The sequence below is a fragment of the Thunnus albacares genome, chromosome 21 (genome assembly GCF_914725855.1).
Source record: "Thunnus albacares chromosome 21, fThuAlb1.1, whole genome shotgun sequence".
Classification (NCBI taxonomy): domain Eukaryota; kingdom Metazoa; phylum Chordata; class Actinopteri; order Scombriformes; family Scombridae; genus Thunnus; species Thunnus albacares.
The window spans coordinates 18,527,532-18,549,128 of record NC_058126.1 but is presented as its reverse complement, the minus strand read 5'-3'; the positions used below and the strand labels follow the sequence as shown (position 1 = coordinate 18,549,128).

Genomic DNA, 21,597 nt, shown 5'->3' with positions numbered 1-21,597 from the left:
AATCAGCTGTCAATCGCAACACAATCATCACATTAACCCCAATTGTGCAGTCAGTCACAGAGAACTCAGTGAACGTATATCAGGATATTACCATGCCCTCAGTGAAACACTCGAAGTAAAACAAGGACAATTTTGCCGAAGTTGCTAAGTGAAGCTGTATTTGTAGAAAAAAAATGCATTGAAATGTGTGCAAGATCTATATCAGTACTTCAAATGGTTCCAAAAAACAATGTAATACAAAGAATTCATCCAACTTGGACCCATCTAGTATCACCAAGCACAAAGAACACACCAACATACATTAAATAGTTGCATATAAAAATAAAACTTCAAGATAAAAAAGTAAAACTTTTGAACAGGAGTATGAACAAGGCATATGTACACCCAGCCTGACAAAAAAGCCCCCAGTTACAGTCAGGAAACTTGAAAAAGAAGAATATAAACATGGCTGTTGGGTAACATTTACAGAAAAGCTTATATGCCCATAGCTCCAACAGGTACTACTGGCTGACATTTTGTACAATGGCTGTATTTAGGGAACCCCGGCTGTTGACAGGCTTCCCATCTTTGCCATCAAAGCTCGTGTCATGGTCAGCGTTGCTGGTTGGATTGAATTCATAATGGCTGACGCCTGGGGGCATGGACCAGCCAGCTGCCTGGGGCCTGGGGGGCACTGCATTCTGGGATGTGCTGGAGGACCAGGAGGGATAGCCAGCAGATCCTGCAGTGCTGCCCATAGCAGCCAGATAGAAGGCCAGATTCTGAGGAGCAGTCTTCTTAAAGGCTGCCTCCATCACGTGCTGGTTGTAATGCTCCCTGAGCTGGGGCCTGGCCTCACCCTGAAATACAAACAGGTGGTAGTTAATATCAAAATTACATGATCTCCTGTATCACAGCATATCGTTTGTGACAGTGTTTCGTCTCGCCTTTAAGGCCTTAATCAGACTATGGTTAGGCCTCCATTATGGACGCATTGCTCTATGTCCAAGCCGCTGCTTCTCTGTTATTAATAAACAGGACATCTGGGCAGGACAACTATCTGATTCCAAATTCAAAGTCCAAACAGAATATGGTGCAATTAAGAACAAATGAGTTGCATATGTATGCATGCAACTGCACAATAAATTGTGTAATAATAATTCAAATAATGGGAGATACTTACAGGTGGAATATGTGTGGGGATGTTGGTGAAGATGGTTCCATGAATTGGGCTGCCCTTGTTGGCGGTGTAGCGCTCAGACACCCAGCTGGTGTCTTTCTGGTGCCTCCTTAGCTTCATCCTTCGATTCTGAAACCAAGTCTTCACCTAAACACAGGTCGAAGCAGATCCCGACTGATTAGAAACTGTCCATGAATTCCATTTTTTGAGCTTGTAATTTGAGGTGCTAAAAAGGGGAGGATATGTATGCAACTGTGCATGAAACTCAATTATTGTCCCACACAACCCTCTTTAACGCCTCACCTGTTTGTAGGTCAGCCCTGTGAGGTCTGCCAGGTTCTTCATTTCAGCTGGGGTGAGGTACCTCTGCACACTGAAGCGCTGAACAAGAGCATTCATCTGACTCTCTGAGAAGGCAGTCCGGACCTTCCCTTTAGCGTTATTTACAGTAGTAGTAGTGCTTGGCTTCTTTGGGGCAAGGTAGGGTACATGTAGAGAGGTGGTGTTGTTGGTGCTCTCGTTCCCTGTGACAGCAAAGGTCCGTGACTCCTCCATGAGAGAGCTGGTTACATCCTCGCCGGCATCTGGACTCCTGCTGTTTGCCTCGTCGTCAAGATCTTTCTTCGCCCATGTGGCAGGGTCTGCCTGAGGGAGACTTCCTTCTCTGCTGCTGCCAGAACTCCATGAATCTAAGCAAGGGGGGAACAAGCAGTGACCAGAGTGAGCACAAATCTAGATGGTTAATGTGGACAAAGTAGCTCCTGTTTTTCCAACTGTACATTAGCCATGCCCTGTAACATTGTTTTATTTTCTTTTTATTATATTTTGTCTGTGCTCCATACCATGTGATCATGGCCTGAGTCAATGAATTTGAGTTAACATGAGAGAGAGATTAGGATCTTTTCACCACTGCAGTGAATTGCAAGAAATATCTAACATAAATACCAAACAATACAATCAATGAAAAAAATAAGTAAAAAATAAGTAATTACATAAGTACATATACTTATAAAAAAAATAAGTACATTTAACATAAGTTCATAGCAGAAAGACAGTAGTGTATTTTTTTGTGCTATTCTCAAATCCTGTCGCGAGATGTCGCTACTGAGCCTTTGCCAGATGCGCTTTCTAAAAATCAGTGGCGGGATATTTGAAAACCCTTTTAAAACCAAAATGGAACCGAATTGGACTTCATGGCCAGTGCTGGAAGAGGAAATGTTCGCTTTTAGCAGCCAACTGGGAGATGTAAGCATTTACACAAAAACGTGATAATGTTTTAAGTTGATACTCAAAAGTTGCAACAATCGCGGAAGACTTTCTCCGCTAAATGAAATGCTAAGTTTGCATACCTGGGGAGGTGTGCGCCTCCGAGTCACTGGTCGAGTCGCTCCCGGCCCGCCTGGCCTCATCAGCCCGCGTATCGTAGGCGGCACGGTGCTGTCCGGCCAGGAGCAGACGGCCTGCCTGGGTGTCACCGAGGTAGACAAGACCGGAGCCCTGGTAGTGACAGTGGCCGTTCACGGCGTGCTGCTCCGGGCTGTGAGGCGGAGACTCTTCCCGGGTCCTGGCGGTGGCGGCGTAGTGGGCCTGGGTCACCCCGGGACTGTAGTTACTCAAATCCGTGACTCCGGCATCGCCCCAGCCGGCCAGGTTCCCGTGATTTTGCTCGGGCCCGGGCTGGTACATGAGGCCGTAGGCGTAGGCATGGTAAGCGGGGTTGTAGTTGTAACTCACCTGTGTCTTCCAGTCTGTCATTTCTCCGGCAGTTGTCGTGCGTTGATAAAAAAAAAAATGTAAAAACGTTTTGATGCTAAAGTTGCTTAAAATTTAGCAGGACAACACCGAAGAGCTAGGGAGACAAATTAAACCACAAGGACCTGCCCGGTCAAAACAAGGAGCGCCAATTAACGCGCAAAACTTGCTGCAGCATCTCAAGGCTGTTTTTAAAGACGTGTGTGGGTGTGGGCAGGGATGTAGGTGGGTGCTTTGATTTGAGCCAATCTCTTTGATTCACCATTCATGGGCAGCAGTAGCGCCATTTCATTGGTCACCTAAGGACCAGTGTGAAGGCTTTAGTGGCATCTAGCGGTGAGGTTGCAGATTGCAACAAGCTGAATACGGTGGCCGCGAAATTGTATACTTCAGGTTTTGAGACAAAAACAAAATAAAGTTAGGAAAGAGTTACTAAATGCTACTAAAAGTTCAGTGCTACACAGTGTGACACATGAGTCACCCTGGGGGCCCCAAAAATCCCCGATACACTGTGTGACAATTGTTTTGTGGTAATTTGATTAAATGTGGTTTGGTTTGGAATTATAAATACAAAAGCACGAAATCCCCTGACATAATAAGAGCCTTTAGGTGGATCCTGCTTTATTACCTGATCTTGAGGCATTATTACCCATTGTGCATATTCCTAAATTAATTTGTGTTAATAAAATTATCACACAGCTCACTTGGAGTAATGTAATATTCCATCATACTGGCTTAAAGCAGCCCAGGGACCCCAAGCAGGATAACATCCTGCCATGGCTTTTGTAATGCTTGATCAACATTCATTGATACTTTTTCAAGAACCTGTTTAATGTCCTTGCATTAAAGTTTATGTAGTCATTACCAATCTTCAGGTTGTAAGAAATCTCATCTTTGAGTCAGGCCAGTCACAGGGTTTATTTTAGGGTGAGATAAATATATACTTTGATGGGAGACTTCATTATTTTCTAAATTAAATGCTGATCTGTACTGAAAGAGATTTTACACATACAAAAATGAAATCCTCTTAGTCTTCAGATGAGCTGTAACCTCATCTTAAACATACTGTTTATGCAGGAAAAAGACTTGTGCAGCAAAAAATGTTTTATTTCCCCTTCACATCACCCCAACAAAAAGCACATAAGTAATAAAAAATCAAAATATAGATATTATTAAATAAAGTTGGAAATAAGCTTAAAATGCTGATGGTAGCACATAGCTTCAGTGCCTCTTAACCCTTGAGTCTGTTGATTTCCCCAATGGCATGATTAATTATGTTTTCAGGAGCTTCAGTCCCAGATCAATAGACTAAATATAGTATCTGGGTCTCAGGCATGAATAGTTTATAAACCACTGATACTTCTTAGTCGGTGTTATTGTTAATGACTGAGAAATCCAAATTTGTATCTAAGGTATTGGGGTAGCTTAACGTCTGAGAAGAGTAATACATACATACCCTTAAAACACACATATGTTTAACTGCACACAGCACAAACATGCAAAGATAGAGCTTGAAATCCCAGCACCCCCCCCCCCCCCCCCCCCCCCCCATTCTGTACAGCAGGGTTGGAAATGTTGGGGCAAACTGCTTTTACCTCCATTTGCAATCCTTTTCACAAAGATGATTTAGATTAAGCTGTGTGTTACCTTCAGAATGGATGTTTGTGTTCCCCCTCCTCAGCTGTATTGACATGGTAATGATTCAGTTAGAGGTGAAATGGTGTGAGAACAGTAAGCCTAATGGGCACATCAGCATTTCCACTGATCTCTGACTGGACAGGGTGTGTTTGTGTGATCTTGAGGACATACAGGAGGGGGTTGATGGTGTAGGCGTGTATAGGGGGTGAGTGGATAGGTATGCAGAACATTAGCATTGATATGTGCTGAGAAGACTGATTGGCCTTTGATGACAAGGCTACTGCACTGTATTTCACAGTTTTTGTACTAGGGAATTTGGCATTGGAAAGGCAATACTCATGTTAAAGTATGCTATAGTAACTATAGAAGCCATACATTTGATCATCATAGTTTTTCATCATTCGTTTACGGTTTATTTGCATGTCTACGTTGTTTTTGTTTTGCCATTATATGAAATTTGGAACATTTTTACCATCCTGTAATACATTTAACAGTAAATACTAACTCGTAGGGCTTTAGTATACCTTAAAACTGATGCTGAATTAGACCTCTTGCTGTCTGTCTTCAGATGACAAGTTACACAGTGACTTCTATCAGTGTTTCTGCTACTGTCTGAGTGCAGATTAGTCACTGAAGATGTGTTTTCAGTAATGGGTGTTTTTGTAGTGCAGTGTGAGACCATCAGTCTCTCTATTGTTATCTAAAGAGTGTGCAAATGATCTCTCATGGCTACTTTCTCCAGCACACAGATCACAGAGTCCCACCTTTATCCAATTCACCTTGTCTCCAACAATAAGGCATTCTTTTAGCCCTCCTTCTCTGTGGTTTAATCAGTTTTTTGATTTACATCAGTGGTGGAAGAAGTATTATTCAGGTCAGGTGAAAGTAGTATTACCACAATGGACAAATATTTGATTACAAGTAAAAGTCCTGCATTCAAAATTGATTTGTAAGTAAAGGTATACAAGTATTATCTGCCAAATGTGTCATTATGCAGAATGGCCCCTTTCAGGGTTTTAATTTTACATCACTGGATTATAATTAGTGTTTTGTGTAAGCTATCACTTTAATGCAGTACCTGGTCACATTTAAGACTGATTTTAACTACTTTACAGTACCATTCAAAAGTTTGGACACACTTAGTTCACATACTTTTTTGACTGAAGCTGTAGTGAATGGTGGTGTAATAGGTAATAATATATAATATTTTTTAAATCATTGTTACACAACCAATATTGGATTTGGAGTATACGCAGACAGATATTCATATTTGAGAGTTTAAAAAATCTGATAACAGTATGTCAGTTGATATTCGTTTTTATGTATAGGCTTAACATGATATAAATAGTTTTGGTCAGGATCTCTCAAGTTAGTGTTTTTAAAAGACTGAGTGGGACAATTTACATTAAAAAAACACACTGTTCTGTGCTCACTGGTGGACAAATTATGTGATAGAGACTTTGTATCTAAAAGACCTCAAACAAATCTTTGGTATTTCTGTGCAAATACTGAAACAATTGATTTATTAGTCAATCAACAATAAAATCAATTGGCAACAATTTTGATAATTGATTATTTTTTTAAAGATAAGAAAAGATGCCCCAAATTCTCTGGTTCCAACTTATGAAAAGTGATGTTTTTCTTATATTGCAGTGAAATGAATATCTTTGGGTTTGGGCTGTTGTTCAGACAGAACAAGACATTTGAAGACTTCACTTTGGACTCTGGTGCAATTGCATTAATCGATTCAGTGAAAAAAAGTATAAACAAATCAATCGTTAATTTAAAAAGAGAGTTAGCTTCAGTCGTCTTCTGTACTGCAAGGTGCTGGTTTAGAGTTGTTGCAGCGTGCCCTCCGGTCCAGTATTTGGCGCTCTATCTTTCCGTCAGACTGCAGAAGCCGTTGCTGCAGGCTGCAGGTCCCTTTAACTCAACTCACATGGAACTCTGGCCGGTTCTGCCCCGCGTGCTGGCAGTTGAGGCACCAACGGACCAGACCAGAACTCGAAGCTGTCACACCCGTTTTTCGACGTGACACTTTCATACATTTCCGACTATTTTAAAGTGTATTTTCACTGTAAACTCGGTAGCTCGGTAGAGAGGTTTTGTTTACATATTTGATGAGTGTGAGTTAGCTGACTTGAGATTTGGGACACCGGTCGCAGCCACACCGAGAAAGGACAACTTAAAGCTATCTAGGTTTATTAGAAGTATTAACGGTCGCAACAGATTCAACTAACGGTGACATCTCTGAAGTGCTGACATGACAGAAGAACTTGAGCAAATTCTTTCACAGCTTACACAGCCTGACAATGCAGTTATCCAGCAGGTAACGCCATAAATAACTTAGTTCAACTTAGAGTTAGCGTTAAATTAACAGTACAGATGACAAGATTGAAAATCAACGGTTAACGGTTATCTTAAGTTAGCTAACTAACGCCAACACAGCTAAGTTAAACGTCTGCTAACTGCCACACCAATTATAGATAGCACCAGGGGCCAGCCTATTCTAACGTTATAAGTTAACTGAAATAACTTAACTCTAATATTTATCTTAAAAAGGCCAAATTAAGACTTGGGTTTGTATTGGTAACCTGTGATTTCTGAAATCCTGTATCTGTGGCAGCCAATCTAACTCAGTGTGATCTCTTTTGTCCCCTTTTAGGCCACAGCCCAGCTGAAACAGGCTTTCAAAGACCCAGCCATAATCCCAGCCCTGTGTGCAGTCATGAGTGGCTCCCAAAACCCCCAGGTATTGTGTGTGTGAGAGAGAGAGTGGGAAGTGAGAGAATAATGCTGGTTTCATCCTGTGGGATCCCAGTATCATTTCCAGAATGAATGTCCTGTCATCTCTGTAGCTAAACCACATCACATCTTCCTCATTTTGCCTCTTAGATTCGACAGTCAGCTGCGGTGATGCTGAGGCTGAGAGTGAAGAAACACTGGAAGAAGATCAGTCCTAATGATAGAGAGAGGTTTGCTCGTTACTTTTCATTGAAGAATTTCACTCTTTCATAAGACTACACCCAGTTGTTATAGTTGAAAATGAGTTGTGATGGTGTTGTTTGCTTTTATTCATACAGCCTGAAGGCAGTGGTGTTGCAGGCTTTCATGCAGGAAACAGAGTAAGCCATTCATTCTATACAGTGATAACCTACTTTGTCTTAAATGTCCCAGATTTTGTTTTTTTATAGATGAAATTGACACAGGCATGATGTTACAGTTCAGTTCTGAATTAATCCAAACTTATCTATATGTTTCTGTGTTGCAGACACACAGTGCAGCACTCACTGTCTCAACTGTGTGCAGTGATGGTCAAACATGAGACACCAGACCGCTGGCCTGCCCTGCTGCAGCTCCTCAATCAATCCACCAAGAGCAGCAATCCCAATGACAGACAGGTGCAGCACCCATGGTGTAGCTAGGAATTTACACAAAAATCATTTACTGTTATCATGTCCTATCTTGTCAGCATGGATTTCAACTTTTGCACATTAAACTAAAAAAATAAATCACACCGTTTGCAAACCACTAATTTAAAAACATATTTGGAATATCAACTGTCTTCTCTCCTACCAGGTTGGCCTCCTGCTGCTGAACAAAGTGATGGAGTCCAACCCTGAGCCTTTTAAGCCTCACTACTGCCAGCTGCTGCAGCTGTTCAGCACTGTGCTGCAGGACCACAACAACCCAACAGCCTTGTACTACTGCATCCTCACCCTCACAGCCATAACTGCATTCACCGGCTCCGAAGAGATGGTGAGCCAGTATTAGTTTTCCCTCTGATATCTGGCAGGAACAGATTTTCAGATAGTCTGTAGATATTTAAACCATTACAAGTGGGATAGGGCCATATTTGTTGATGCATTGCCTAAATCATAAATTAAGTTTAACCCATCTATAGTCTAACCTCTGTAAACTGTGCAAATGGTGAAACATGGTCGTTGTGAGCATGCAAAGATTTAATGACACCTTTTAACTTGTTGCCCTACAGAATCAGATGCGTTCTATCATCCCAGGTCTGATTGTGGCTCTGAAACACCTCATTAAGGCAGATCAGGTAAACTGTAATTTGTGTATAAAATTCTAAATAAGTTCTGCTATTTTGCTACCAGTCAAATGTGTTTAACAGTTTGTATAAAACATTTTGTAAATTATCGTCTTTGTCTGTGTCTGCACAGGGCCAAGCCAGCGAAGCAATGGAAGTGTTTAATGAGCTCATGGAGAGTGAGGTGTCCATCATTGTGCCTCATGTTGCAGACATGGTTCGCTTCTGCTTGGAGGTGGGAGCTGAACTGTCTTTCTTTCTGTTTTGAGTTATGAAGCAGCAAATACTTGTCATCTGACAGTGAGAGTGTCATATATCAGAGTTTTAACAATGTGTGTGTGTGTGTGTGTGCGTGCGCGTGTGTGTTTGTGTCAGGTGGGCAGTGACACTGCGCTGACTGACTCTCTGAGAGTGAAAGCTCTCTCTTGCATCGCCTTTCTCATCAAGTTGAAGAGCAAGGTAAAGTCATCCCTCATCTACTTTAAACCAATTGTCTTTAATTATCCGTCAGTTTGAAATGAGTATTGTATTTAATCATATAGAATAAAACAATCTTTATCTTCCCCTCTATTTTGTAGACTGTGCTGAAGCAGAAGCTGCTGAACCCCATCCTACAGGCCATTTTCCCTGTGCTGACTGCAGTGCCTCCACCTGGAGAGGAGGACCCAGAGGATGAGGAGGATGACAGTGGTGATGGCACAGACAATGACAATCCCAAACACTGTGCTGCTCAGGTGGGGAAAAGTCGGTCAATTATATTGATGTTCAGTGTGTTCTTGTGTTGTGTACTGTTGCACGTAAGATTTAACTTGTTGAATTGTGTATTTCCAGATTATTGACACGATGGCCCTTCATATGCCTCCAGAGAAACTGTTCCAGCACCTGGTAAGTTATCTGGATGCTGATCTGAAAAGCAACAAATATATAATAGTAAATCAAATGACTTACCTTTTTTAGTTTTTTGTTTGGGTACTTATAAATGTTTGAAACTTCAAGCGTTTTTGGATGAATAGTTCGGTGTTATTTCTCACAAGGTTTGGCAAAAATGATCATTTCATATTCCACTGAGTTATTTAATTCAGGTTTAAGTAACCCAATGATAGAATCCCAAAGTAACAGCCCTGACTCAGGTACCTGCTTTTTGACTTTGTATTATGTTTTGTCTTGTGCATCAGATGCCTCTCACTCAGTCCTGCCTTGCCAGTGAAAACCCCTATCAGAGGAAGGGAGGCCTGATGTGTCTTGCTGTGTTGGCTGAAGGATGTGCTGATCACATACGCACCAAGTATGTCCAGTTGAATTGAAAAAGTTATCTTACGTGTGTGTGCGCATTTCTTTATCATTTATTTTCTCTCATGGCAGATATATTCCATGAGGGGACAAAATCAGATTTTTGCAGTCTGTTGTGTGTCTAATTATGATCCCTAGGTTTTGAGTATGTTAACCTGTCTGTCTTTGTTACTGTAGGATGCTGTCATCAGTGCTGCAGACAGTGTGCCAGAGTCTTTCTGACAGTAATCAGGTGGTGCGCAGTGCCGGCCTCTTTGCCCTCGGACAGTTCTCTGAGCATTTACAGGTGAGTCAGGACATCACAGCAACATAAACAATAGTAAATACAGTTGTTTTTTTTTGCTTGCTTAATTACTTTGAGAGTATTGAGAGTTTCTGAATATTATTATATTACCAACACTGAGTACCTGAGATTTCATATACCAGGAATAGAATGTTTTATACAAGATAATGTTAAATAATCAAATCACTGCACAATCTACTTTTTAAAAACATTTTTTTAGTTGTGTCTGAAAGTGCTCCCTGTTTACTGTATAGTGCACTGTGTTTGATGATTAGTAAGTGTGCAAAAATCTCAACTGACTGCTCACTTTTGAGTGAACGAGTTAGTGATATTTTGGAATTGTGAAAACAGTTAAGTGCCAACTTTTCAAGCTTGGAACTGTGTAGAAGTGCATACAAACTATATCACAATATTTAGATCCCTTGAAATCAACTCCCTTTGAAGAGACCTCTAGAAAACTCTTTTAAATCTACAGAATCACAGAATACAAGAATTCTTATACTTAGGGCTAAAAACTTTTCTCAGTTATCTCTTGTTTACTTACTCTGTTTTTCCACCTCTGCTTCTCAGCCTGAAGTGAGTAAGTACTGTGCAGAGTTGATGCCTTTGCTCCTGGGCTACCTCTCATCCTTGAACCAGGCAAAGGTCGGCCATGTCACTAAGGCTTTTTATGCCCTGGAGAACTTCATGGAGAACCTAGGTACTTATACAGTAGAACCTGCACACATTGCCCACTACAAGAGGATGCATGAAACCTCCTGACACACTAATAAACTGATCAATCAACTACAACAAATCCAACTTGTTTTGTGTTGAATGCCACAAACTCAATAACTAGATTCTTTGTCTATTTTTGTCCTTTTCTTTCCACAGGAGCAGATATTGAGCCCTACCTGCCCACCCTGATGGACACCATGTTGTCTGCCCTCAACAGCACTGACAACCTCAAGATAAAAGAACTTGCTGTGTCTGCAATAGGTGCCATAGGTAGGAAACAGCATTTTTACAGGAACATTTTCATGCAAATCTTCTGCTGTACTGTGAAAGATAAAACATCACATCACAGAAACCAAGAAACAATTTATCCTCCTATTTTCAATCTTTCCTATGATTTATTTGTTGTTTGTGATGAAAGCTTTTTGCTGAAAACTCATTTCGGAAAAGGTTTGGACAACATGACAACATCAATACAATAATTGAGCACACAAATCAGGAGGGCTGAGAGACTGCAGTTTTTCATTTCATTTCAGCAATACACTTGGTGGGCTCGGTTTGCCCATTAAGATGCAAGCTAGCAAAAAGAAATGTTGTTAATACTTGTCCCACTGTGTCTTACCAGCCAATGCTGCCAAGGAGTTGCTGGTGCCCTACTTCCCTCCAGTTATCGAAAGCCTGAAGGGCTTCCTGACTACCACCACAGAGGAAATGAGATCTCTGCAAACTCAGTCCTTGGGTAGGTAAACCCCACAGATTTGATCAAAGGGGGAAAAAATGTTGCTTTACCCTGGTATCTAGCCATAACTTAAAAAATAACATCTGAAAAACTCATCAGCGTGAATGCATGGATGTTGATGTTGTTTGTTGTTGCTGTTAGACACCCTCTCTGTGCTGGCCCGTACCATTGGCAAAGATGTGTTCAGTCCTCTTGCTGCAGAGTGCGTTCGGCTGGGCCTCAACCTCACCGACACCATTGATGACCCCGACCTGAGACGCTGCACGTATGTAACTTATTGTGTGTTTTCTTTTTATGTTTCCACGTAGTAGGGTAGACCGTGTGCATAAACTGTTTAAAAACAACCTTATCCGTTTCACTGGGAGAGGTTTCATTTTCATAATTATGAAAAAATCCCTACCTCTTCCTGCATTTACCCTGCCATAGTTGTCTCTCTGTTTTCTTGTGTTATTCATAAATAATAGAACAGAATAGCATAAATCTCCAGATAAATAAAACTTTTACTGTAACCTTTTCTTCACCTCTCTCTGCATTCCCTCTATCAGGTACAGTCTATACTCTGCTGTGTCCACAGTCAGCCCGGACTGCCTGACTCCTCACCTCACTGCCATTACAACAGTCATGCTGCTCGCCCTCAAGTCCAACGAAGGCATCACGGTACAAAACATACCGACAGCATGCTCAAAGCTGCTTTATAGACTATCCACATAACCTTTCACTTTTCATCTTTCTTTGTCTTCTTTTTAGGCACACCTTGAGGAGGACAAAACATTTGTCCTACTGGATGATGATGACGACGATAACGAAGAAGAAAAAGATGCAGATGATTTTCTGGAAGATGACACTGAGACAGATGTCCATGATGTTGCAGGGTAAGGGGTCTCACTCTCACACACACACACACACACACACACACACACACACACACACACACACACGTACATTCAGAATTTCCTTGTTGCGAGCAGGCTGCTCTCACTCTGTCAACTTCCACCCATCTCTCTCAGGTTCACTGTTGAAAACGCTTACATCGATGAGAAGGAGGATGCCTGTGATGCACTGGGAGAAATTGCCTTCAATACCGGGTAATAGAGATGTTTGCAGGACATCTAGCAATTATATAGTGTAACAATAGATTTTTTTTAAAATATTTTTTTCCACTAACCCTGTGTCGTTGTGTTTTCCCCTGACAGTGCTGTCTTCCAGCCCTTCCTGGAGTCCAGCTTCCAGCAGGTTTACGAGATGAGAGATGTAAGTCACTCTGGCTGACTGGTCAGCCCAATCATCCCTCTCTGTGTAATGAGCTGTGAAGGGCACTTTGTGGTCTGTGTTTGTGCATACATTGTGTCTTGTAGATTTGTGTCTGTTTATAAATAGAAGTGTCTGTAGGCAGATTGACAATGCAAATCTGGAACTCTTCACATGTCTGTTTCTATGAATTTCTCATTTTTCCGTCTTTTCCACTTGTCTTGATTTGACCATTGGAGATCAAGTTTAGTATATTGTTTAGTTTCCATCTTGCTGGTGGAGCTGCTTTAGAGTATAGATGCTGCTGATGTTTCAGTAAAACACTGTGGTAAATGCAGTCAGATGCATTAAAGAAGTACCTTATCAAAAGACAGTATAATACAGTCCCTATCAAGTTCAAATTCAAGTTTAATGAACACAAGCCAGCACTCCCTGCCTTATGTTCCTTTGGTATAAAATAATTACAAATATTCATTATTGCTCTGTTTTTCTCTCTAAGAATCAGATTTAGCACATTTTATTAGTTTATTTTTAGATAACTGAAATTGTGCAGCTCTCTGGATATGTTTGTAGTGAGTCTACTCTGTTGTTGTGAATTTTCCCCACAAAACTGACCTGTCTCCACCTACTATTTGTATATATATTTTCAAATAGCTCTTAAATATGTATAAAAGCATATGCAATAAGACACACCTTGCAAACATCTGCATGAATGGCACATAAACTGCTGCTCCAGCCTGGTGCACCATTGGTGTCTTGCCTAACAGTACTTCAGAGGGACAGGTGATTGCTGTCATGGGAACTTAAAACTTTCCATTTGTAGGATGCCCTCTCCACTTGTGACACCATTGACCTGTCATTTGTGCTTGCACTTGTTTGCTCTCCCTGCAACACTACCCACTGTGCTAACTTGACACTTTTTTGTACCCTCCCTCCCTCTCCAGTTTCCCCACGAGGATGTCCGCCGGGCAGCGTTCGGAGCCATGGGCCAGTTTTGTCGAGCTCAGCACAAAGTGTGGAATGAGAATCCCAATGAGGCCAACCACCAGGGTAAAGCCTCTCTTCTCCGGAACTCCACACTGCTGTTCATATTTTTAGGAAATCCAGAAAACGTGCAATGCTGCTTTCTGCTGCAGCAGGGATCATTAATGAACAAAATCAAGGGAGATTTTAAAAAAAAACGGTCTCTAAGTGGATAGACATTATACACACGTCTAAACAATCAGGCCTGTTGTTTTTATTTCTTTCTATTCTGATACATCTTGTGTCTCTCTTCCAGCCCTACTGAAGCTGCTGGATGTGGTGCTCCCTTGTTTCCTGGAAACTGTGCGGACAGATCATGAGCGCCAGGTTGTAATGGGCGTCCTGGAAACTATGAACAATGTCATGAAGTCCTGCAAGGAGGAGGTTTTCAAAAACCCTGCACGCCTCAAGGAGATCAGCTACGTCATCCGTGATGTGCTCAAGAAAAAGGTGAGAGAAGCAGAGACTGATAGGGAGAATAATAAATCTCACATATTTCCCAGGTGAAAGTAAGCATTGTGTTTTTTCTCTTGTCTGTTCAGACTGTATGTCAGGATGGTGGTGGTGATGAAGTTGATGATGAAGACCAACAGGTACACTGATAAGAGTCAAAGAAAAAACATCCACCAAACCACACGCATGAAAATTCCCTGCTTTCTACCGATCATTTCCAAATCATGTCCACACCATGTTGATGTTACTCTGTGCTTTCTGGTGATGTGCTGTCTGCTGCAGGCAGAGTATGATGCTATGCTCCAAGAGTTTGCCGGTGAGGGAATTCCCCTATTGGCTTCTTCTGTGCCTGCGGACAGCTTTGCTCCGTTCCTGAACGACCTGTTGCCTCTCATCATGGGCAAAGCTGTGAGTTTGGACCAAGTTTAACAGAAGCCTATTTACTCAAACCCAATAATTTAACAATTTTCTGTCTTGTAGTTATAACAACTCTTGATACTGCAGCAAGGAGGGAATTACTCTGAACTCTTTACAGCTAGAAGCTCATTTTTAGAGACTGAACTCTGGCTCTAAGATTTGCTAGTTGCTTAAATGTAAAGTGACACTAAATTGCTTGAAAATGTGATTGCTCTAATAATAACAAGGGCACTTTGTGTCTTAATGTTGTCTATCCATCAGGTTATTTACATCAATACATCAATAAAGTTTTTTCTTATTAGCTGAATGTGATAGTGGTACAAACATTTGAAATTCAAGTTAAAGACCAACATGTCAGGCCTTTGGTTTTTAATCAGTATCACACAAATTAATTGGTTTTTTTTTCCTCAAAAGAAATCCACATGCACAGTGGCAGACAAGTCCTTTGCTGTTGGTACCATTGGAGAGATCCTGCAGGCTCTCGTGGGCGTGTCCGGGGGCCGGGGAGTGGCAGGCCGACTGTCCAATCGTTTGCTTCCCGTCCTGGTAGCTGGAGTGAGGGACAGTGACCCTGAGGTTCGCAACAACAGCGTGTTCGGGCTGGGATGTCTGGCCCAGGCAGCTGGACCCATCGTAGTATCGTATCCTTCTTACCTGTGTGTGTGTGTGTGTGTGTGTGTGGGTGTGTGTTTCTGTGAGTGTGTTTGTGTGTCTTAATGCATACAATAATAGATAAACATCACATGAAGCTGTTCCTTAGTGAAGCACGCTCCAGAGACTATCCCATGATGCTGTCTGTGTTTTCCAACCTGCTGGTCAAAGAGTCGGACCTCAGGGTGATCGACAACCTGTGTGCTGCCCTCTGCAGGATGATCATGAGTAATGTGGAGGCTGTCCCTCTGGAGCAGGTACATTTACAGCTTGATCACTCACCTACTTTACAATGATTTTACAGTATTTTACGCTTGTTTTATTTTTAAATTCTGCATCGACTGAATCACATGGTGTGTTCTATGACAGGTCGTACCTGCTCTGGTGAATCGGCTTCCCCTCAAAGAGGACATGGAGGAGAATAAAACGGTGTTCAGCTGCCTGGCTATGCTCTACACAAACAGTCCTGCTCTGGTACAGTGAAAACTCCATTTACACCTGCTATTAACAACCCCAGTGTGAAGGAATACAGTACATGTTGAGATTCTATCTCGGCTGGCATCCAAGATAGACATAAACAGTAATATTTTCAAAAACTTTTGTCTGTCAATGTGTTCTCTGTCTTTTAGGAAACTATTTGCAATTTTGTTTAAATGTGATATTTAGAATATTTCTGGGTGACGGTTTCTCTGTAAATACTTATCACCTCACGCCTGAGTTCATCTCTCTACATCATCAAGAATTTAGGCAAACTTGTCAATTTAGCTGCAATAAGACATAAAAATGACACCAGCATGTACGAATATAAACCTTTAATTCAAAGCCAACAAACATCACATGCTTAAAATTTGTGGACTCTCAGACAGTGAGTGTATTTGGTCCATGGACTTGGACACCAGTGCTGAACAATGTTAACATATATCTTTTTTTTTTTCCCTTTCAGATTGTGAAGCTAATGAAGCCCATTGTTGCCGCTTCCACTCACGTCCTGGGAAACAAAGACGTCGATAACGGTGAATGTCACAGCTGGAGTCAGGCTGAACTGAATGACTCAATAGTGCTCAAGCTATTTTGGGCGTCTAAATTTATGGAAAATACTCTGCATCACCTTCATTGAGCTTTTAGTAAACTATACTTTGTCTCCTCTCCACAGAAACCCAGAACACTTTGGCCGCGCTGATGAGAGAATTCGCTCAGCACCACTCTGCAGACTTCCAAGCAGCCGTGACTTCACTTCCTGGAGAGCAGCAGGCCACGCTCAGTGCAGCCATCGCAGCCTCGTAGCCCACACATGTCCTTCCACTCTTGGGTGAAAGCCAGCCAAAACAATGAATTTTTATACTGTAGCTGGTAAATGGGACAGTTATTTGTGACTTTTCCCCAAAAAATGATCTAAATACAGCACTTGAACCATTCTGTGACAGTTATTACTACATTCAGCAGTTGTGCTTCTTAGTATTAACTTTTAATTTATTTGCTTATGTGCATGCTATGTTGAAGTTTTATTATTTTAAGAGTTACGGTTACCATCCTGTGTTCCATTGTGTTTTGTTTTCCTGTTATTTGTTTCCTCTCCTGTCAAGTGCTACTATGAATTGCTGCTGTCCCATGTTTGCCACTGTTTGGACAGACTTCTGGCTTTGCTATCCGAGTGTGAAGCAATGAATTTGATCTCCTGATAAATGTTATATTTCATTCCTGTCTCCCAGTGTAAGTCAGTGGACTTTAAACTTCGGAGCCCCATACGTTCTCTTCTAACTGCCTTACCCTGAGATTTATCTGCTACTTACAAAGTAGTTTCTCTAATGGGCCAACACTGCAGCTGTGTGTCTGTGTGAATTCTGGCAAGAACTCAGCCCTTAGAGCTCACTGACTAACTAGACATACTGCACTAATAGGTCACACTCTGTTGTTACTAAAAAAAAAAAAACAGCTCTTACTTTCTCAGTACACTCTGTTAATACGCAGCAGCTCAGCCTGTCACATACGCAGCAGATCTTTCACCTGTCTCATCTCTGTTAGTAGCAAACTATACAACACATATTTTTTGACAAGTGCAAGGAAGATTTTTACAAATGCTACAAAAATTTAGCAGATTCTACAATGCTGGCAAATTTCACCCTGCAGTTAACGTCTAGTTGAGCATTTATGTTAGCCTTAAAAAAAAAAAAAAAAAAAGGGAAAAAAAAATCCAAATGGCTTGCACTCTTTTTGGATAATTGCTCCTTAGATCTCCCGTTGCTCCTGGGCTTCAGCGATGTTAGGCTGCTGGTTCTCCAGGTCAAGCGCCATAGTCACCTGCACCGGTGCCAGTTCATTCTCCCCTGAAACACACAGTGAAGTCTTTTTAAACACATGCCACATACACCACAGTAGTGTGAGCTGATAATGAGAGGGACGAACACATTCATACTGTAACAGCTATGAAAACACAAAAAAAATATCCAGTTTTCACACCAGACGCCTTTTAATTCTATCACTGACTGAGAACATAAATAAAGTCGACCAGATTTTCTCAAAATTTCTGATGAGTTTGAAGGTTTTATTCAGACGCTGATGTAATGGTTTACGATGATCTCATTTCATTGCCTCAGGCTCTGACACGCTGCTGTGATCCACTTCAGCCTGACAGTTCACCCGTATCTGAGAGGTCGCTGCTGACTGCAGCAGGGCCGAGTGACTTTTGAGGCATGGTTGTACAAATACAGAAATATTTCCTCCCTCATTTCCTGATATGAGCCAGATGATGGGAAGAATATGATCAGAGCTGACAGTAACAGCCACACTAGTTACATTAAAATCCTCACAGATGTAACACTTACTGCTGTGTTTTTATATTTAAGTGATTTAAGCTGCAATCAGACCTGAACATCTGCTTTTCCAGGGTAGAATATTCATCCCTGTGCGACAGAAGGAGCGGTCAGTGTGGGCTTCAGTGCTGTACAGGACCTCCTGGAGCTGTTTTTCTCCAGGCTTCTGGGCTTTCACTCGCACCTACGAGACGAAAACAAATATTTTGCTGTCATTTTCCTTTACTTTGCTTCCATTTAAATCAAAACAAAAAATGTCCTTACAACCATACCTCCAGGATGGTGATCTCGTTCTCCTTCAGCTTCCCTGCCTTGTTCTTCACCTGGGTCTTCTTGGTGTCCACCCACACCACCCTCTCCTTCACCTCTGACCTGGAGACACACACACACAGACTTGTAAATCCACCTGAAATAGCTTATTTTTAAAGACCTCCCCTCCGCAAACACACACACCCACTGATATCAGACTCACTCTTGGATGCCCAGGTCGGCCAGTGTGGTGTCCAGGAATGGGAAGGGCCGGTGTGCCGGGTCGGGCTGCACCTGGATGGGCAGCGTCACCGACATGGGGATGTCCCACTCCAGCTCCACCCGCACCATCTTGCCATGCGGCCCCGGGGAGCCCCTGCCTGTCGGGCTGTCCACTCCTCCATTGGCCTCTCCCTCCTCCGGCAAACTTTTTGTCTCTTCCGCCGCCAGCGTGACTCACTGATCAGTATCTCAGAAAAAGAAACGTGATGTATTCCTTCCCTCGCTTGTGTGATCTCCGGCCTTATCGCTGTGACCGATGCTCAGTATCTTTGCACCTTTTGTCTGCGGCGGGTGTTGTTGCAGATACTGGGCTCCTCCGCTCTGCTCTAGGGGGGCTTATGATTCAGAGCTCTGCCTCTTCCGATGACAAAAGGCCTCTGGGAAGTGTGAGAGTGTGTGCGCCTAATGCATACAGACGTGTGCTCGGCCCTCCAGGCTGATATAAGCGGCTGGTGTGAATGTGTGTTATGTGTCACTCAGATGTGAGGTTTATTAGCCTGTCAGGGAGGACAGGGGGGTTGATAGACGGATGATGGTGTTTGCTCGGCCAGGTGTGTGTGTGTGGTTGTAGTCAGTAAATGGATTTTGTAGCACAATGTAGTCATTAAAATCACGTGAAATGAGAATTGAATGCTTTATGACTTTGATACTTTAAAGAGATAAAGTGTCAGCAGGTCACTTCAGGTTCAATGTGGACAACAGATTTATTAGTGTGTGTAATGAGATGCAGTCCACCATATACAAACCTGAACCCATCATCCCTCCTGTGCCCTCTCTCTCATGTCATGTGAAGGGGAGGGTTGATATATGGGCCGTTCACAGTGCCGCGTCAGATTTCCAGCATTTGAAAAATGTGCTTTATCTGTAGCTGCTACAAGGGTTATTCCAGGGAAGCTGTTCAGATTGGACCTTATTGGAATTTTAAGGTGTTTGATCATAACCAAATGTAGAATTTTGTATTTCATAACATGAATATGTTACAACTCTGGGGCAATTTTACCGTTAGGCAAGGTAGGCAACTGCCTGGGGGCCCTAACTTAAAGGGCCCCTGACAGCTATCGATTTATTATGATGCTTAGATATGAAGAATATTGAATTATGTTACTATTCTAACTGTAAATAACTTACAAAAGGCCCCCAGAAAATATGTACCTGTATATTGCTTACTTACCGTTTACTTCTACTTCAGTGGAACACATTGTACTACTAATTTACCTGACAGATAAATATTACTATTATAATACTACTATTATGTTGAAGATTCAGTTTTTGTTCAGAAAATATATCTATTCAAATATAATGCATGATTATTAATTAGGGCAGGACTGTATTTGCCTGAGGCCCCAAATAGCCAAATCCACCCCTGCAGTTAGACCTGCCATAAAACATATTTTGCAAACTCAGGCACTTTTTTTCTTTCTTTTTTTTTTTTTTAAAGCCTGCAACTAAGATTCAAAGTAATATAAATTCCCTCTCTGGTCAAAGCTAACACTACACTTAGCATGCAGCAAAATAAAAAAGCATATGTAAATACATATATGTATTTCATTAAAAAATGTTTTTTGAGTGACAGGGTGGATGTGTTATGCTTGACGGAGAAGGTTTTGAAAGAAAAATGTACCAAAAAATGTTTCAAAAGAAAATCAAAACTCTTGAAACTCTTAAATGATGTCATTTCCTCTGAGCGATGTCACTTAAAGGAACAGTACAGTGGAGGCAGGTGTGAAACTTATGGACACATAAGTCATGCTGTTTTGACTAAGATATGTTTTTTTTTTTCATTTGATGAACACAAACACAGAAAAGTGTGTGAAATGGTCAGAATGGACATGAGAAAATTACTATGGTTTAATGGAAAACAGTTAAATAAAAATTGCAGTTTTATTATTTAATTTTATTTTACTTCATGCTTTAATTACACTTGAATTAGTGTCAGCCATTGAAAATAATATTGTCAGTTTTATGCAGCCTTGTTTTTCCCTTTAAACGTTGGGGACCCAAACTTAACAGTTTTCATGGAATGAGTTAGATGGAGTCGGGACACAAGCATACATGCTGTGGAGTGTATGTGTGTCTCTGTGTGTGTGTGTGTGTGTGTGTGTGTGTGTTCCTGCATAGTACAGATCTTTTCCCACTAAACCAGCACTCTGGACTCAGCGTGTCACATTCCATGGGCAGCCACATTAAATCCTCTCACACAGACAGCAGCTTTACGTCAGCACTGTGGAGGGATAAAGATGATGTAAAGGTTCGGGAATGTAAAGAGTCGAGTGGAGGTTGTCGGCCTACAGCAGCAGGGACACGGATACTCTTGCGCTGCTTTTAAATCTGATTCTCATATCGACAGGTTGAGACAAGAAAAGGCATTTTTTATCAAAGGCGTTTTATCACCTGCATTGTCATCTTCAGTGCCAATCACGCTCATGCAGGTAGCTTTTTTTCAGCCTCTCTAACCAGCCTGCTCTCCCAGCAGCGTGTTCTGTCTGTAAACACTGTTGAGTCACAATCACTCTCCACTGTAACCCCAGTTTGTGCCAGAGGTGACTAAACATCCAACAGTTCCTCTGTATATAATAGCTGGGAAAAAGTGATACTGAGTAGAAAACAGCAGGGAAGACTAGTTTTAGATGTATTTTTGTATTGAAACAAGCAGTGGAGAGGACATTTACTGGCTGTAACCAGAGTGTATCACAAGAAGTATCAACAAAATTACCATTCCATTATGTTGATGTGAACTGGGATTTCTTCTCTGTGACTGCAGAGCTCGGGCCTCTCAGTCACATCGAGGTGCCACATGGATATGGACTTACTCTTATCTACACATTCGTGGGCTGCCAGAAT

General features: G+C 41.8%; 3 protein-coding genes across 4 annotated transcripts; 1 reads left to right on the top strand and 2 right to left on the bottom strand.

Annotated features, from left to right (window-relative positions):
* Positions 1-137: 137 nt before the first annotated feature.
* nanog (nanog homeobox) lies at positions 138-3,117 on the bottom strand. Its single transcript, XM_044340212.1, has 4 exons — positions 2,509-3,117; positions 1,463-1,848; positions 1,163-1,306; positions 138-839 (listed from the first exon to the last, which is right to left on the bottom strand). The coding sequence occupies exons 1-4, from the start codon at positions 2,912-2,914 to the stop codon at positions 501-503; spliced, it is 1,275 nt and encodes a 424-aa protein (XP_044196147.1). The 5' UTR covers positions 2,915-3,117; the 3' UTR covers positions 138-500.
* Positions 2,240-17,110, top strand: ipo4 (importin 4). 2 transcript variants are annotated; one of them, XM_044340207.1, is made up of 30 exons: positions 2,240-2,404; positions 7,215-7,301; positions 7,445-7,524; positions 7,633-7,674; positions 7,821-7,950; positions 8,129-8,308; positions 8,544-8,609; positions 8,731-8,832; positions 8,973-9,056; positions 9,176-9,331; positions 9,429-9,482; positions 9,773-9,882; positions 10,065-10,173; positions 10,741-10,870; positions 11,044-11,157; positions 11,510-11,623; positions 11,765-11,888; positions 12,169-12,280; positions 12,371-12,495; positions 12,631-12,708; positions 12,817-12,874; positions 13,816-13,921; positions 14,151-14,344; positions 14,437-14,487; positions 14,630-14,755; positions 15,179-15,405; positions 15,540-15,672; positions 15,785-15,889; positions 16,359-16,428; positions 16,569-17,110. In XM_044340207.1, exons 1-30 carry the CDS (start codon positions 2,255-2,257, stop codon positions 16,697-16,699), a joined length of 3,348 nt encoding a protein of 1,115 aa, XP_044196142.1. In that variant the 5' UTR covers positions 2,240-2,254; the 3' UTR covers positions 16,700-17,110. The 2 variants fall into 2 exon arrangements, with proteins under 2 accessions (XP_044196142.1, XP_044196143.1); XM_044340208.1 differs by lacking the exon at positions 2,240-2,404 and adding an exon at positions 6,491-6,878.
* Positions 17,111-17,566: 456 nt separating this feature from the next.
* si:ch211-196f5.2 (uncharacterized protein LOC556372 homolog) lies at positions 17,567-20,589 on the bottom strand. The gene is made up of 3 exons (XM_044340214.1): positions 18,698-20,589; positions 18,498-18,597; positions 17,567-18,409 (listed from the first exon to the last, which is right to left on the bottom strand). Exons 1-3 carry the CDS (start codon positions 18,823-18,825, stop codon positions 18,263-18,265), a joined length of 375 nt encoding a protein of 124 aa, XP_044196149.1. The 5' UTR covers positions 18,826-20,589; the 3' UTR covers positions 17,567-18,262.
* Positions 20,590-21,597: the final 1,008 nt, after the last annotated feature.

Excerpts from the sequence above, each read along its gene's own strand:
- ipo4 (XM_044340207.1), top strand. The coding sequence starts at position 2,255 with ATGTCGCTACTGAGCCTTTGCCAGATGCGCTTTCTAAAAATCAGTGGC. Across the intron at positions 9,057-9,175 it reads TCATCAAGTTGAAGAGCAAG|ACTGTGCTGAAGCAGAAGCT; the intron begins GTAAAGTCATCC and ends TCTATTTTGTAG. Across the intron at positions 14,488-14,629 it reads TTGATGATGAAGACCAACAG|GCAGAGTATGATGCTATGCT; the intron begins GTACACTGATAA and ends TGTCTGCTGCAG.
- nanog (XM_044340212.1), bottom strand. The coding sequence starts at position 2,914 with ATGACAGACTGGAAGACACAGGTGAGTTACAACTACAACCCCGCTTAC. Across the intron at positions 1,849-2,508 it reads GGAGGCGCACACCTCCCCAG|ATTCATGGAGTTCTGGCAGC; the intron begins GTATGCAAACTT and ends CCCCTTGCTTAG. Across the intron at positions 1,307-1,462 it reads CAGGGCTGACCTACAAACAG|GTGAAGACTTGGTTTCAGAA; the intron begins GTGAGGCGTTAA and ends ACCTGTGTTTAG.
- si:ch211-196f5.2 (XM_044340214.1), bottom strand. The coding sequence starts at position 18,825 with ATGGTGCGGGTGGAGCTGGAGTGGGACATCCCCATGTCGGTGACGCTG. Across the intron at positions 18,598-18,697 it reads GCCGACCTGGGCATCCAAGA|GTCAGAGGTGAAGGAGAGGG; the intron begins GTGAGTCTGATA and ends GTGTGTCTCCAG. Across the intron at positions 18,410-18,497 it reads ACGAGATCACCATCCTGGAG|GTGCGAGTGAAAGCCCAGAA; the intron begins GTATGGTTGTAA and ends TTCGTCTCGTAG.